The sequence below is a fragment of the Clinocottus analis genome, unplaced genomic scaffold (genome assembly GCF_023055335.1).
Source record: "Clinocottus analis isolate CAN_PGR_092001 unplaced genomic scaffold, fCliAna1.0.p SCAF_17, whole genome shotgun sequence".
NCBI lineage: Eukaryota > Metazoa > Chordata > Actinopteri > Perciformes > Cottidae > Clinocottus > Clinocottus analis.
In genome coordinates, this window is record NW_027175898.1 from 5,641,941 (window position 1) to 5,659,629 (window position 17,689).

Consider the following 17,689-nt stretch of genomic DNA (forward strand, 5'->3'; position numbering starts at 1 on the left):
CAAACAAAACCTTTAGTGATTATTTGTTAATATGGAATATTAAGCCAACGGAAATACGTGTTGCATAAACCTAACACCCACCAGATGGCGCTCTTGTTCCAATTTAACAATTTGATAAACAGCGAAATTTTCATTTTTATTTTTTTTGTCACAAGATAAATTCAGGATGTTAAGGGAGATTTTCAGTGAAGCCAGAAAGTCACGGTGTCTCCCTGTCGACATAAACCATCTTCATTCATGAATTATTTCAACCCACCAGTAGTGTTGCTCTTAGTGTAAGTAAAACAGGAGAAGAGTGATTACCTCCAGTCAGTATCTATGTGAGGAAAATATTTTCTAAAATAATCTTCCCTCACACAATATGGATTGTATTCTGCTTACAATTCTTCATAAGTGTGTCACTCTTAAAAAAAGAAGTAGCGCCCATTTTTTGTACAAATTAAGGTCACTACCAGGTTGGGTGTTGTTATAAAGGGGCTTGTCGTCAACAGGTTAAACCAGTTTCCAGGGGCCCTGTCTTTCATCAAATCATGCCACCAGTTTAGTCTACCAGCCCATTGAAACAGCAAAAGGGCATATTTTGGGGGGTTTTCACTGAAGACACTTTAATAGTTCACAGTCGGAAAAGCACAGGTTTAAATAGTCAAATTAATGACGGCTGAATTCCATTTAGCTGCTTCAGTTTCCGGGTCCTGGTGTAGTGGATGACGGATGACTGTAACACTGTCACGGCTTACTGGGAGCCATGAATAGAACAGAGACACGGTTGATGTTACTAGTTACCACTGTTATTGTCCTACTTGAACAATTTGCTACGTTGATTATTTATAGTCCATGATGTGTCACACCGACAACTATCACTTCCTGAAAACCGCTGCATCTCTCCAACCTTGTCCCTTTCTCTCCTGGCTGATGGTGCCTCATTCCAGATGATTATATCTGGATCTTTGTCCTCCAGGAGATCCAGCCTCTCCTATACCTCTCTCTCCTATTTTCTCTCTCTCTCTCTCTCTCCCTCTCTCTCTCGTGCTTGAGTTTGGTCTCTTGTGTGTTCTCTAGATCTCCATGGTGAAGGAGGAGGTTGTGTGTCTAAGGTCTGTTACTTATCAGAATTGAGGGTGTGAGGCCAGAGGGTGTGGTAAGACGTACAGATTGTAAAGCCCCTTGAGGCTAGTTTGTGATATGTGGTTTGGGGCATTACAAATAAAATCTGATCCTCCAGCTTTTAGTCTCATCCTCCAGTTTATATGTGTTTTGTCCATCTGTCTGCCTGCTACAACTTCTCATTCTATCGCTTCTAAAAGCTAAATCAATATGGGAAAGTGTCTTTGACCCCATCATTGTTCTCCTAATCAAGAGGCACACTTCCTCATAGTACACCTTTAGTGTACATCAATGCCAGCCTCCACTGGTTCCATGTTATGACATATAAGAGGAAGCGTTTTTGTCTCTAGCACAAAGAAGAGAGGAGTTCTGGCTTGCAGGCTGCGTGAGTGACACTTTCCTCATGCAGCACAACACTACATCCCCCGGGGGAGGCCTGTGGCGGAGCCGCAGCCCCAGCTCTGCGCTCTGTTTTGGGCTGTGCAGCTCGAGTCAGGTGAGGGATGGTTGTCAGGTGAGCGCCACACTGGGCCAGGCCTCGATCTCGCTGTGTGGCGCTGTGTATTACAGCTGGCCAGAAGACAGACTGTGAGCCCTGGCTGTCAACATCTGCTCCAGAGACTGTACCATCTGCCCCGGGGCCTCGGGGGGAGCACCTCTCCCATCTCAGACCAGCTGCAGAGCCCCAGACGTGGACCCGAGCGGTCCTGCAGAGGCAGAGAACGCGGCCAAGACACAGCCAGAGCCGCCATGTGCAGGAACATTTGTCTCACACACTTAGCTTTGTTTTATCTGTTGGGTGCAATCACAGGGAGGTTGAGATGACAACACAACTCCTATTTACAGGCAGAGTGAAGGTCCAGCCCGCTGACTTAAAGGACCTCGGAGGTCAGACGTCGCCATATTAATTCCTATGTTAATGAAACTGAAGTTCCCTTTTATGAAAAGTGCAAAGATAAAGAAACATGGAATAAAAAAAACATGATCAGGTGGAAATAGAACATTCGGGAAGAACTATGCAAGATGGAAAACCATGAAAAGTTCTTTTCTTAAAAACTCAACATTATAATATGTTAATTAGCTGTGGGAATGTCTAGACACAATCAGTATTCCACAATGGATTTATTTAGTCAATTTATGTATTGAGTTCTGGGCTCTTGAATTAATTTGTCTTCAAGGTCAAAACTAAAATACTTCACAATAAAAGTCTAAGAGTCTATACAGCTTTTTGTTAAGACCTTTTATTTCATGAATTTGAAAGCAACAAGTAAAAACTGTGTACAAAGTTTATATTATTTGTTTACTAAAGCTGGTGTCCTCAGTCTCAGGAATATGGGAGGGCAGGTACAAAAGAAGTTGAAATAAAAAAACAAAAATATAAAAATGAATTTCCCTATTTTCAGAAGGTGACAGCAAAAGGGTGAGCGTGCATAGGAATAAGTAACAATCAGAAACTGAACAAAAAGGTTTGCAAATGATTGAAGTGAAAACATCATAAAAACCATTACATTCAATAACGTATGATGCAATTTTGAAAAATTTGTCATCTTCCAAAAAAAAAAAGAAATCACTAAAGCGCTTTTGGAGACTTCTTAAACACTTTGAAACAGGACTTTCAGTTCCCAAGCATCTCAGTTTAGCCTCAGCTGTCTCTATAAAAAAAAAAAAAAAAAAAAAAAAAAAAGGGGAGTAATCATTCACACAAGCAATTCTTGTTTTATTTGTATCCACAACATTTGAACTTAAAAAAGAAGCTAATTTAGTCTTTTACCAACCATAAAGTAAACAAATAAGATTCCAAATACAATCATTTCGGGGCAGCAAAGTGCATATCATTGGCACAGTAAAACTCGATTTAGTCAATGCTGGTCTCATATAAATAACTCAGAAACTTGTGAAGGGACTAAAGGGCGCTAAAGAAGCAAATCAAAGATGACTGTGTGCGTTTCCCCTGAAGCCCAGTTTGTTAGCAAAGTATTTCTAAAGAAGTCTATTATGTTAAAGTGACCTCATTGAGGCTGCAGTGAATGCACTGGGTGGAAAACACCCAATACTGTACTGTACATGGAGGAAAAGTCCAGAGGAGAGAAGAGTTTCTGATGGGTCAGCCATGAATGATCGCTGATCAGAAGGAAACCAGGAGGAGTCTGCAGCACAGCGTCAAGATAGGAAGGCATCAGGAACTATAAGCACTTACTTCAAGGGGCTGGAGGAGCTATTTGTTATCCTGAACCAGAATCTGGGTTTCTCTCAGTGACTGGTGTGAAACCAGTCAAGAGGAATCCATTGTAGGACAACTTTTACCTTAATGACTAATCACTTTGCTTTTTTTTTTTGCGCGTCCACCATTCCTCACATCAGACCGTATTGCACAATTGATCAGACTCATTGTGGTGTAGCATGACAAAAACAACAGACAGTTTTGCATCAGGGTAGTAGAAAAGTGATAAAAATCCCCTCCAGAAGATGGTGTTTCAGTCTGAGCAGAATCAGCCATGTGTTGCAACACGGAAGTATGCAGAATGATTGACTTTATTTGACACGGTACATTCACTTTAAAAGCCAAAAATGTCTCAAAGTCTGAATGGTATTTGAATTGTTCAGAAGTCTGAGAGAAGAAAACATGGATTTATTATCCACTCAACAAACAACACTCTGCTCAAATGATCTTTTTGGTCCACAGTATTCATATTTCTATTTGAAATGGTTGGTTCATATTCGCTTGTATATTTTCAATACAAAATTAACATCAGTGGCCTAATTTGTGCATAACATAACTACATGTCCCCATTCATTATGGTGTATGGATGCCTGCTCAGTATACAACATAACAACTAGGAGATGCAGGTCGTGTTAACTCTCTCCGTGGTCAGTCTTCAAAGGCCTCACAGAACAACCACAGGTATCTTTGTTTTGTCTTGAATTTCCTCCTTCCTGGAAAACACAACTTGCAGATTGAAAATGTTACATCCACCAACGACATCTGCAGACAATGCAGGGAGGATGGGGCTGTGGCCCCGGTCTTTTGAGAGTGCAGTCGGGTGGGGTGAGGGGAGATGTGGGACCGAGGGAATCCATGAGAGTCCTTTAGGCCGTCCCACTGGCAGAGTAGGAGAACTGGGGGAAGTGGGGCCTTCGCTCGCTGTCGAATGACTCCATACTGTCCTCTGAGGATAGAGGACAAACAACTGCTTATTCATCGTTTATCGTGGGTGATATTACAACACATACTGTGAGACAATATACATCAGTTACTGTCAAACTGAGATTTTGCCACCCCACTTATTCCTTTGCATCTCCCCCTTTAATATGCGTGTGTATTAATATGAGTTACACCATTGTGAGCAAAGTTGCATACTATTTTTATAGCGAGAGATAGCGGTACAGGTTAGCACAGATATAGGGTAAGTTATAGGAAGGTTTATCTGAATGGAACATTCCTTTAGGAGGTTGCCATTGATCGAAAGAGAGGTTGTAGGACAACCTGCAGTGATTATTATGTGAATGTCTTATCAACAAGAGACCCTGATCGTTCATTGCAGCTTTAACATACAAAACGTAACTTTTTTTCAGATAGAGGAAGACTAAATACCTTCTTTGGAAAAAGTCAGCTAAAAACCTTACATAGAAAAAGGCAAAGTGCCCAGGCACCAAGAAAGCAGGACACCCTTAGGGGAGGGGGCTATAGATGGCATATGACTGTTCGGTCAACTCTTCGTTAGTTCCAGGGGGACAGCTAGGTCAAGCCCGCTGTAGTTCCTGTGTGAAAGCTGGCAGGATGTCAAATATGCCTGCGTGGCTAGATAGTTTTATCTTGGAATTGCTAAATTAAGATAAGCAAACGAAGCAGATGGTTACGTATGTGTTTATTTCAATATGACATAGTGATGCTCAGGTGTTGGGCTTAAAGGTGTTTATTAGAGATCTTTTATCCACCTTGCATAGAGTATAATTTATTTAGGTGACGCTTGCACCATATAATCAATGCTTGGCTAAATGTATTATAAATGAAGAATTGTAATCGCACGTCTGTATTAAGTTCAAATGTGCAATCAGGATGTCTGGTGTTCATTAATACTTTGTACCTTCGTGTGATTTTTTGATAAAAATATTAAACTGGGAACTTGGGCGAGGCAGTAGAGTGTGGGAAGTGGAGTCAAGAGTTTATTCAGATGTGTTTTTGCCGTGTTAGGTGAAGCGTTGTAGTGATACTTCAGTGTAGTTGAGTTCTTTACTTTCTCCGCACTTTCAGTAGAGCCTCTATTCTCCTAAATTCTCAGTTTTCCTTCTAAGTATTTTTAAAGTTGCATTTGTAACTGGTACATCCTTTTCTATCTTTTGTTGAAATAAATATTGATGGATAAAGTTTAAACAAGTCAGCGCATCCGTAGCCCTTTATTTCAATTCAATTCTCGCTGATCGGGCCACCAGTGCCGGAGGCAGAGCTCCACGACGAGCCGCCCCGAGGTGAGTTTGAGGTACATCCATCACGGCTACACACAGTTAAATATACAAGATACACTTACATAACAGACACATATTTGGTGTGTTGGCTGTTTAACAATATACCAATAGTGTGACTGTGGATTTGATCTACATCGCCTACTCTGGTAACTTACTCAAGTACACACTAATCTAATTATTCTTATAGCTGGGAGTTCAAATGTTGCATTGTGACATCAGACTAGTTATCGTCTTAAATGTCGCTTATCGTAATGTAGTAAGACGTTGACTTTTCCTAATCTTAAAAGCAAGACAAGTAGTGGTATAATTTTCTGAAATTAACCGTTAATGCTGCACCTGCCTAGCCATCATATCCACGCTTTTATTAGTTTACTTAATTTAGTCTATATCAGTGTAACTATTTTTCTTATACTGGTCATCTCTGCTTTTACAGACTGGCTGTAATTCACATGCATTAGGTGACTTGGTGAGACACGACACTCTGTATAATGACACCAACTCTCCAGGAGAGGGGAGACTCCTCTCAATTCTCTGCTCTGTTTTCTTTACTCACGTTCAGGGACACAGAGTCAGGAACCCCTTTTTTAACGGTTAGTAATGTAGTAACCCAAGGCGGTAAAAAAAAAAGTCTGCTTTTGTCTCGAGTGAATTGAAAGTGTAATTCTTCATTCTTAATAAAGTCTCACAGGAGGTGGAGGGACATTTATTACACAAGTTGGTTTGCAATTCTTCTTCTTTTGCTCTGTGCTCAGGTCACATCTGCCTTACTGTCACACAATAAGGAACGTCTGATGATTCGACTGTGTGTATTAAGTGTGCTGAATGTGTGGGAGCGCACGGTTTGGTGGTACCTTGTCCGGGAGGCGTAATAGTGATGGTCTGTGCTGTGAACTCCTCGTCAAAATATCGAGTGTCCGTCTCCGAGGTAACTTGGGGCTTAAACGGCGGGACCAGCTGTTGGAGAGGAGAAGAGATACAAATATATCGGCACATCAGGGGCGTCAGTCAGTTTGGTAACGGTTGTCCTCTTGACGGCAGTCTACGTCTTTTCTCAATGGTGGCACTTGAAGTGACACAACTTTATTGATCCCTAGGGGAAGGGATGTTTTTCTGAGCTTTATGTCCTTTCAGTGATGACAATTTCAAGAAAATGAAGTTGAACCAAAGCGACTGACCTTCTTCTCATACACGTCTTGCCATTCGATTCCTGCGAAGAACTTGTGCTGCATGATTTCCTTGGCATCGTCTGGACCTCCACCTAACCTGCAAGACAAGTACAAAAGGCCAAATAAGGATGTACGTCACTGATCATCTTCATTGCTGCTTTGAAAACAGTTCTTTTCACTTTTCCATCTATTTTATCATAAGAAAAGCTGAAAACTCATGTTAGTAATACACTTTTTGAATCGTAAACAATTGGATGTACTAGCTGCAGTAGAGGCGCCTGACCTCTGCATGGGTTCCTTCTTAAGAAGGCCAGACAGCAGCGAGCGTGCCTCGGGGCCGAGAGTCCGAGGAAAGCGGATGTCTTCCATGAGGATGAGCTCGAACAGCTTCTCGTGGTCCTGGTTGTAGAAAGGCAGTCTGCCGCACATCATCTCGTACATCACCACCCCCAGACCCCACCAGTCCACAGCACGGCCGTAGTCGTTGTCTTCTAGCACCTTGGGGATGAAGAGGGGTGTAAAAGTTTATTTAATGCAGCTGTTGGGATGCTCATGAGCCATTTTAACTACTTGGAGAGGGGTTATAGCACGTAGGGATTATGTTCTTTTTCACAGAATATTTGTACAACAAGCTAAAGAAAAAGTCTAGTTGCGATGACTTTTCGGTGACAGTTTAGGGTTCGACCAATAAGGTTGCGTTTGGATATCAGAAGGCTGTGAAGACAGCAGCTCTTTAGGCTTATACCAACCCTAAAGCAACTGTCCCCCCATCGCCCCTCCCCCACCAAAATCACCTGCTCTCCCCTCTGGCCTGGTCTTTTGAGGCAGCGGCCTCAGCCAGCCCTGACTCACATCTCACATTAGGAGCATGGGTAGAGTTTCCCCTGGAGCCCTGCATATTTAATCACCACAGGACCTTCCACACAAACACACACATACAGATCAACAAACAGCAGAGGTGTGGGTCGCTTAAATAAGCAAATGTGGAGCAACAAACACAGACCAGTCCTCCAAACAAACCGCTCAATGAGCACAACCAGTCCGGCCAGAGAGGGGGAAATATTGTCGTCTTATATTTTCCATAGGATGACTTTTCTCGACAGTTCTTAATGAGACAAAATCCGCCAGTGTTGTGCTCACTGAACAGCGCAACCTGTTGCATGACTAATGTGCTGCTGAGCGGAGTTGTTCCAAGGTCTCCGGGGACATGTACTGGATTATACCTCGCCAGGCGGATGTTGAAGGTGAAATCAAGACAAGGAGAACAGTCTGTTCTCTTAAACCTCGAGCAGCGTGATGCTGGGCAATTCAGACCCAAGAATAGAAACTTCGGTAAAAAGACGTGGGCGGATTAATAGAATTAGATATGGACACAACAGTGCACAGGCCAGGAGAGAGGGTCCCGGAAAACAGATGGACGGATGTGTCCGTAAAAGGAACAAAACTACTGCGTGTGTGTGTGCATGTGCACGCAGCCGCGCGTGTGGCAGTGGGCACTCCGCCTGGCGCTGCGGTGAGCGTCGAAGAGGATTGGGAGGGCAGGGGGAGTAACGTGAAGCCGGTGTGAGGCTAGGATTACTGGGCCGTCTCTATTTCCAGCGCCGCTGTCGTGTGATTCACACCGTGCGACAGCTGGGCCCGCAGCTGCCCCATATATGTAGAAGAGCGCCACAGCTGTGAAGCTGCCAGGAGCGCAGGAGCCAAGCTCATCCCTCATATACGTAACCAGGACTGCCTGCCTGCCTGCTTGGGCCCCAGCCCCAATCTAATACTGTTACACTGCCCCAAAGGAGCACAGACAGGGGGAGGAGAGAGCGGATAAAAGCCCCAACACTTGCTGCTGCTGCTCTGAAGCCCTCCTCTGTATTCTGCACTTTTTATGCTCACAAAGTTCCTCGCTGACAGCCATTAATCTTCCACGATTGTGAATCCAGATCAGTTTCAGTGGCGAGATTAAACCTGTCCGCATTTTTCTTTGTGGATATTCCCTAAAAGCCAATAACATTTTCTCCTCTTGTAACTACTTAATAAAAGTGACAAAGTGAATTTGTACCACTCTTTACTCCAGAGACAAACTGGTCCGGTGGATTGAGTCTCTCCTCCCTCTCACTCCCCCCTGCTCTGGGTGGAATATTCCCAGACGTTACAGCATTCCTGTGCAGCACACACAACAAGGTCATTGTTTACTGCAGAACAACCTGTAACACTGCCCGCCCCGCGCTCCACAGAGACACTCTCCGGCGACCCTGTTGCCATGGTAACGCCCCCTGATGTATCCCCGCTCTGCGCTGCCTGCGCCGCCGCGGACTGTGCTACCCTGTGGAGGAGCGACGAGGGCTGGACAGAGTTTAGGATGGAACATTGGGGAACTGAGGTTCATAGAAGTAGAGAAAATAAACATTTTTATTTGACATGTGACCAGACGTGAGCGAGGACACAATCACACGCGCTGCCCAGCCGTTTGCCTCGATGGCTCAGTGCTGATGGTTGGAGGCAGGTTCAGTCTGACAGATGAAAGTAACAGGTATGTGTTCCTATGAGGCCGCCTGAAGCATTGTGGCATAGCTCTGGCTCTGCCCGGGTCAGGCGAGGCATCCAGGGCAGCAGTGGTGCTGTGGCCCCCCTTGGTGACACACAGCAGCTGTAGCCAATGTGAATTTTTTTTTTTTTTTTTTCTCAGGACGGAAGCTCACGTTTCCAGACGCGCTGCCAGCCAATCGACCCTCCGGCTCCGCCAACCAGAAAATTCCAAATGAAGGCTAAAAACAACGATACGGCAACTGTGTCAACATGGACACCCTTCTCCCGGAAAACATTTTTACGGCAACAGGCGAGGGTCTAGCGCAAACACTTATGTACTTACTCACACACGCAGCCAACACTCACAATGCGATATCGGGTTACACAGCCCACTCCAACACTTGTCATACCTGCACGGAATAGGGAGTAGCCACACCCCTCCTCGTACAGCAAATATGAGAGCAGGCTGCCCTGCCCTGGGCACACGGCACACTCATTAACTCACAGACTTCAGCTGGAGATTAGAAAGGCATTTTGGGACAGCTGCCCTTTCTTCCCCATGCTTTTCATCCAGTGATACGCAACAACACACGTTGCATTTTTGTCCGGCATCTAATCAAAATGATCTCAGGTCGTTGGCCAGGTAAGGACTGAAACGTATTGAATGCACAGGCTTCCTTGAAGGACGCAAATGATCACTGAATGATTTGATCTCAACCCACTCAACATCCCATTTAAGGCAGCGTCATACTCAGTCTAACCATCAAAGAATAGTTTTCATCCCACCACGGGGATTCATAGACTTTGACGTTTTGTTCTCTAAAGTGACCTGAAAGGTGACTTCATGTTTGTTTTTCCTTTAATTTGTTCTCCATCTGATGTACAAACATAAACATTGCTTTGTTGCATGAAAGGGTGAAGTCAATATTCCAGGGAGACTGAATCACTGTCATGGTTACCTCAGGTGCGAGGTACTCTGGCGTCCCACAGAACGTTTTCATGGTTGCGCCGTCTGTGATCCCTTCCTTACACAGGCCAAAATCTGTGATCTTTATGTGTCCGTCTTTGTCCAGCATAAGGTTTTCCAGCTGAAGGGGAAACAGATGTTAGCATCATCGTAAAAGGACTCATCACTAAATCACTGTTAAGAAGAGTTAACAAGCACGGAGGGAGGTGACGGGAATATTAATGTTATTAAAAAGTACAAAACGATGTGTGTCTGTGTTACTTATGGTTCCACTAAATTATTGAGCAAGTGAATTTCAGAAATTTTGGCAAAAGTAAAATCTCAATCAGTGATGAGTTCTTGATGCAAAGATAACGCCAACTGTGATGACATTTCATCACTGCTTAGCGCTCATGTTATCATTTATGTTAACATGAACTTGCACCATACCCTCTACTACATGACTCATACCGCACAGCTTCTCCAGTTGTCTTTTGTACCAAAAATGTTCAGTTTCTTTGTCTTTCTATTTTTTGTTTTGTTCTGCTCCGTTTCTCTCTGCCCTATGTAAAGCGTCTTTGAGTATTTAGAAAGCGCTTTATACAATTAAAGTATTATTAATTATGTTACCGATCTTTTTGTTTGAATGAATGAATGAGTCATGTGCACAGTGTGGTGTTTCCATCTGCTGCTATGGTGATAGAAAGAGGTGAGATGTTAAAAGGGCCCCACTATCTTGAACTGATATCAAAGGTTACCACAATGCTGATTCAAAGTTCCTTATATCCATTTTTGTATGGGCTGTCGAGTGGAGCACAGACATATACTGATGAGTGGTAGTGTGCCACGAATGCCTTTTATAAAGTAGAATAAACTGGAGGAATCCTAATGACAAAGATCTACTTGAAAAACAAGTTACTATGAGCCTTTATTGCATCTTCTCTTTCCCACCACAGCCAAAAATAAAAAAACTTAAATACAAAAGTTGAAAATTCCTATAAACACAGGTTAATGGCAACATACCTTATATTGTTTGTGATCAAGTAAATTGACTTATTGTGCATCATGCAGCGTCATGAGTTAATATTGTGTCCTCCCACCCTCTCTGTCTCTCTCTGTCTCGCTCTCAGTTAAAGTCACCTGGCAGCTGTAGCTCACACGTGGCCAGCAGCGCCGGCCAGAGTCAGCACATCCTCCAATCCTGCTACCCTCGCATTTTCAGGAGAACCCAAGCAGGCTGGGAGCCTGCCTCATAAACCCAAGGGAGATGGAGGGAGGGAGAGAGAGAGTGCTGTGCTGACCTGGCTGCTACAGTTTTATCAGCTGGAAGTAGTGGGGCTAGATGTGTCCACTTCAACACCGATACCCACAGTCCTTCTAAATTCAATCCATCTCTGATCCAGTCTTTAGACTTTTGTGTCGCTTTTAAAAACAGATATATAAATTAAAAAAACAGCAGCTTGCAGCATCTTTACTTGATGATGACGGACATTATCTATTTGTTATTTAATAGTGCTGTACTGCCAGTATATAAAATGCCATCAATTACGCATAAAGTACCCAAAAATCCCTCTCCAAGAACACTGTGCGCATGCTATAACAGGAGGCGGTGGCAATGTGTTCAAACAGGACTGGTGGTTATTTCTGGCGAGCTGCAGTAAGCGTATGGACCGAGCCTCCCTCCAGCTGCAGTGAGGTCTGGAGACTGATCTGGGGGAGGCAGATCAATAAACCCTGGCCACTGTCACTGCTCTCGATGGAGGAAAACCCTATTTATATCTTGAAAAAGGGGGAAGGAAGAGAAAGGGGGGAAATAGAAAGACAGAAGGCAGGCTGACCACGAGGATGACATCTACCTTTAGATCTCGATAGACCACGTTTCTTTCAGCATGCAGGTAGTCCAGCGCTGACACTATCTCTGCACCGTAGAACCGTGCCCGCTCCTCTGAGAATACACGGTCCCTTGATAGATGGAAGAAAAGCTGAGGGGAATCAGGGGAAAATGGACAGTGAGAAGGCAGAGGAAGAGGAAGTTGTTTAGTACACTGAGAATAGTAACAGTCACACTGTTCAACAGTATTCCGGTTCACCTTCAGGTGCAGATTTTGTGATTGTTAAAATGGTTTACCTCACCACCGTTTGCATACTCCATGACAAAGCACAATCGGTCATGTGTCTGGAAGGAGTATTTCAGTCCCTGCAGAAAAAGAACGACAACGCTCAAAGCAGAACTTGATGATGTTTCCAGTGAATTCAAGAGGAAGCTGACATTTAAAACCAGACGATTGTTACATCAAACATCACAATGCACGTTGCAGCTCTGAACGTTCAGTTACATTTTTTAAACACAAATGTCAAGTGAAAGATAACTTAAACTGCAGCCAAGTGTATCCAGTCAGTGTATTGAGCCTTTTCAACAACTGCTGTGTGGCAAACATTGGTCCCATTCATTGCACTGAGCACATCACATTATGTGTTGCCTCCACCCACCACTTAGAACTAACATTTTGGGGGAGCTTTTCACTACAACCCACCTCAGACTTACAGAGAAAAAGTTAACGGATAAAATAAAAAAAGAAGAAACATCCAGTGTTGCTATAAAAGGCCCGGCTCGACTGCTGCCTTTGTAAGAGCAGCTCTTCAAAACATTCCTGCTAAAACTGCGCCTTTTTTTCTGAATGGATGCTGCCGTGTTGGATTGAAGAGGCTCCAGAGGATCTCTGTGAGTTAAAATAAGGTTTGGTTTAGGTATATGGAGGGGCTCCTTACCGTCAAGAACGGATGCTTTGAATTCTGGAGGACTCTGTTCTCTGTGAGTGTGTGCGCCACTTCATCCTGAAAAAAAAACACAAAGAGTGTTTGTGCAACTCTCATAATGGCTACCCATTTAGGTATCAGTCATTGCTCCACTGCCCTCCCTTTAGTGTCTCCCCCTCCCGATTTACTTGCTCATTGGCATCCACTCACTTTTGCTACGATCACCTCCTTCTTTAGGATCTTCATGGCGTAGTAGCGTCCTGTGGCCTTCTCCTTTACCAGGATAACTTTGCCAAAAGTGCCTTTTCCCAGGAGTTTGAGGTATTCAAAGTCATGCATAGTCTGGAGAGCCAGGGGAAAGAAAGTGGAATCTGGTTACAAACAGAAGCATTAACAAACGCATGCTCTAACTAGCCAGGGCACACATTCCCACAGACGACAACACAGAAGCATTTAAAGCACTATTTCACCCATCATTCAATTTCCACTCCTCTAATAGTTTGGCCTATATGGAGTTGTGTCTACGTTAACCTCTGACCCCAGCACTAAGGAGAATGTTGAAAATGGTTATGTGAGCGACATCCAATCCGGTGGCCTTGGACCTTGATGTCATGACACATGTGGGGGTTGTGAAACCTGGTGGACACACTATCTGGTGCTAAGCCACCCACGGCTGATGTTGGAAAAGTAGCTTTGGAGAAGCGAAGGAAAGTGGGCTTAAGTTGAGCAAGTGCAAATAAGGCAGAGCTGGGTGGGAAAGCATTGCAATGGTCAACTTGGGGGACCAGGGTCAGGGTCAGGTAGAATATAGGTGTGGTGACTTAAACATCTATGGTAATGGCCACTGAGGTTTGTCAATGCGTGGACAGCAGAGACGAGCAGATACAAAGCAGGAAAGTGACCATACCACTTTCTGCCTGGGTTTGGTCAGGTAGACCTCCATGTCCATGGGGTCTGGAGAGGAGTCCATCATCTCCTCCTCTTGTTTCTGCAGGCCTTCAGCCACGGCTTGGATGACTTTAGTCCATTCTTCCCTGAGGGAGGGACAGGCAGCAGAGAGATTACATCAGCCCATTTACCATCATGCAAGCCCAGCAGCCCAATCATGTAATTGTCTTCTTATCAACAGGAAGGCAATTTCAAGTGTGAGTTCTGCCAGTAGCTAGTGGACCTTACGCAAGCGCATAACAAGATTAAATGTGTATGTTTGTGAGTGCTTCTACATGTTAGAAAAACAGAGCTGTTAAACTGCTTTCTAGCAACAGGGGCAAATTATATGCATATGAATGATTTGTGTTTTACTGCTCTGTGAGCTGAGAAGTGTGCGCTTCTTGCTTGCCTCTCCTCGGGGGTCTCCACGTGGAAGGTGCGCTCGATGACAGTGGTCCACTGCAGGCAGCGGATGATAAATGTGTTGGGCTTGGGCCGTTCCGTCTTCATCAGCTGGCACTCTGACCACAGCCACGGAGGAAAGGAGGGAGAGAAGGCGGGAGGGGAAGGAGATGGCGAGAAGGGCCAGTGTGTAGGGGAGCAGAGGGGAGAGACAGACCCACAGTTATAGCCATTTATCTTTATCGCCACCCGAACAGACACTGTCGGCCAATTTGGAAACGAACAGGTGCACTTTGGTGGAGGAAAACAACTCCAATCTTTAACTTGTCAGCCCCATTAAAACTTTGCTACTATACGTTTGGATCATAATTTGGGATTTGATGTAATACTCTAAATATTCCAAACTCCCTCGAATGAATGAATAAATGGATCAATTAATACACATTCTAATATAAGCAATTAAATTGTTTGCAAAGATTTATAAATACATGGAGTGTTTTGAATGTAAAACGTCACATTATAGCGAGAGAAGCCCTATATAATATCCCAGAACCCAAGGCAACGTCTTCAGAGTATTTGTTTTCTCCAAACACAAAGACATTGAGAGTGAACAGAGACCATGTCATATTGCAGAGATCAATTTGACTCATTCTTATGAAGCACATCATCACATCCTTTCCCTCCGTTACGCTCAATTCTCACACTTTTGCAGCAAATAATTGTCTTGTAAGCAGTTTGCAAAAACAATTACTCAAGAATGTCTAATAACTGAATTTAGAAAGCAGAGATTCCCATCTGCACCTCCTTCAAATCAACATCTGTTCCCAAATGAAACATGTCAGCAAATATGTCAGAACGTGACACAAAATGGCCTCTGTCTGATAGATGGAGGACAGGGGAGTGGACCACCACTGAGATCCAACATGGCTCCATCAGGCTGAATATGTAATCCAGCTGCAGCAGCCCCGTCAGCAGCAGCGCACCATGTGTCCTCCGTGGTGGGGTCGCAGTGGTGACAAAAACCAACGCCGCTGATGGAGACAGAGCCTCAGAGCGGCGCCCAGATAAATACTTGAAATCAGGCAGCTAATAGCCACGATAACTCAAGAGCGTCGGAGAGGAAACATTTTGTTAAACAAACAGTATGCTGTCTAATTGCTGTGTTCAGTCATCTGCACAGCTTATCACAGCAACTTTCTCTGATATGAAGATGGAGTGGGCTGGGCTGCTCTGGGCATTTCATTTTGTTGTTGTTATTTTCTGTCACAGTATAAAAACTGAGAGTTGAGGGTGGGGGCGCACACAGAGAAGAGGAACGGCATCTGATATATTAACACAAGGAGCCAGACTTCTTGCATGCATGTTCAGTTACAAAGCTGGCTTTGCCCTGGAGCACTGCCCTTGTTGAAAGAAACTAGCAGTGAAGCCGTTGCAATGAGACTACAGACATTTTGCTAATGTCTCTACTCAGAACCAGTGACATACAATGATAAATGTATAGCTGATAATATTAGAGGCCTCCTCTTCATACTTTGACCTCACAGGCACTTGGGTATGCTTTGATAAGCTGTTTTTTCCCTGTGAATAATCCCTTTTTTAGGGTGGATAGAGAATTCAGATACATGTAAAACCAAAACAAGTATGTGAACATATCTGTTACAATAATACAAGTAGAAACAAAGGGCAGAAGAAAAAAATATGGTAAGACAAGCTGCAAGAGACATCAGGGGAAAAATGCAATGGTTTCTCTGAAGTAGATACTCACGTGCGACAGAGAAGTTATTTAAGGGGGTTTCCAGCTGGTCAACATCTTGCGGTCGCTCTTTGTAGCCAATGAATGTACCATCACTCTTCAGGAGAAAATACCTTGGCCTCCAGGTTTTGATGTATTCACCTGATATGAGAAAAAGATTGAAACACACTGGTGAGTTACTGTATAAGAGACGAGACAAAAACAACTTGTGACAAAGCAAGAGAGATTTTCAGAGTGTTTCTGCTCACAGAAAAACATTAAATGAGAAACATCAAATGCTTTCACATTCCAAAAATTGCTCAATAATGCGCAACCATTTTGTTTACATTGTGGTTTCATGATTAATGACAAAACAGTGTTGTCCTTTCTCTCTATGTTTTAATTCCCAGAGGTGCAACCCATTTCCCGCAATCTAATTACTATGCTGTTCAGTAGTGCGCCCTAAAATGACCACCGTGTCCCCATCTCTCTTTTAGTGTAGGTCAGCTGCAGGACAAATGGTGGTTTTAGTAGAGTCAGGACCCTCTCCCCCGCCCTGTCTGTCCCCTTTGCAGCAGTCACTTGCAATGTGTAGACTCTAAGTGAATGTTCAAATGGTTCAAACGCTTTCTGTCTTGCTACCCTTTCCATAAACTGGCAAGTTACATTCAGGCTCTCAGTTCGACTTAGACAAAGTAAAGCTGAAAATCAACTTACGGTGTATATTCAAGCGTACTCCGTCAATTTATCATTGCACTCCTCGAACACTGTTGTTTTCAAGATGGACCGTTTAAAACAAGTCGTATCAAAATCAGCAAAACCAAAGATGTCCTTTTTTTAAATTCCACCCATTATTCTTCCCCGTTGAAGCCTGGCACCTACATTACCCACAATGCAACTTGACTGGCAACAGTTTAGCCGGAGAATTAGGTGTGTTATGCTAGTAGAGGTTCAAGTAGCCTTGTTGTGCAAGCCTAAAAACAATAAGTGAAACAAGCTACAGTTGTCTGGTAAGCTCCCTTTGCTCCAACTCCAGTCACACAGATTTTTTTAATTTATAAATTTACGGTCATCAGCCCAAACAAATACTGCTTTAAATGACACGATTGGTGCAATCTGTCAAATGTTGCATAGCTAAAGAATCGGTGGAGTTAGGGTTCCCATATTTTAGTTAATAGTTTGATAAACCGCAACCACTCATCTGCCTCTTTTCTATCAATCACTTTGTAACACCCGCGTCATGTTTGCCAAAGCCTCAAATTGATTTTCAAATAAAACTTTCCACAATTCCAATTTTCTGGACAACACCCATAACTTCAGGCCATGTGCATGCATCCCACTCACTTAGACACAGCATCACACAAATGAATCTCTTGCAGGCAGACAAAACTCAATTTATTCCGGTGATGCTTCAAGAAATGTTGGGCCAGATGTTGTGCAGACGAGGGAAAAATAGCTTACATACCATAACAAGGCAGCGGCACACAGTGGAGGGACTTGAATATTTATACAGGAAAAGTGTAATTTATTTTTAATTACGGAGCCGCATATTAACCCCATGCAGAGCTGTAGCAAGCTGTCCTTAATTGCCCCATTTCCTCTAACACAGAAGTGTGGCGTGTGTGTGTGCGTGTGCGAGCGTGTGAGAGAGGGTGTGAGTGTGTCTGC

The 17,689-nt window shown here is 43.8% G+C and overlaps 1 protein-coding gene across 3 annotated transcripts in view; it reads right to left on the reverse strand.

Annotated features, from left to right (window-relative positions):
* Window positions 1-2,348: 2,348 nt before the first annotated feature.
* Window positions 2,349-17,689, reverse strand: part of akt1 (v-akt murine thymoma viral oncogene homolog 1) — a 30,701-nt gene continuing 15,360 nt past the window's right edge. For all 3 annotated transcript variants that reach the window (XM_068579995.1, XM_068579996.1, XM_068579997.1), the window contains 12 exons: window positions 16,055-16,183; window positions 14,297-14,408; window positions 13,865-13,991; window positions 13,168-13,299; window positions 12,970-13,035; window positions 12,329-12,397; window positions 12,057-12,182; window positions 10,214-10,342; window positions 7,018-7,232; window positions 6,744-6,831; window positions 6,420-6,522; window positions 2,349-4,271 (listed from right to left, as the gene is read on the reverse strand). In XM_068579995.1, the coding sequence (XP_068436096.1) occupies window positions 4,192-4,271; window positions 6,420-6,522; window positions 6,744-6,831; window positions 7,018-7,232; window positions 10,214-10,342; window positions 12,057-12,182; window positions 12,329-12,397; window positions 12,970-13,035; window positions 13,168-13,299; window positions 13,865-13,991; window positions 14,297-14,408; window positions 16,055-16,183 (1,376 nt within the window). In that variant the 3' untranslated portion in view covers window positions 2,349-4,191. The remainder of the gene's footprint in view (window positions 4,272-6,419; window positions 6,523-6,743; window positions 6,832-7,017; window positions 7,233-10,213; window positions 10,343-12,056; window positions 12,183-12,328; window positions 12,398-12,969; window positions 13,036-13,167; window positions 13,300-13,864; window positions 13,992-14,296; window positions 14,409-16,054; window positions 16,184-17,689) is intronic.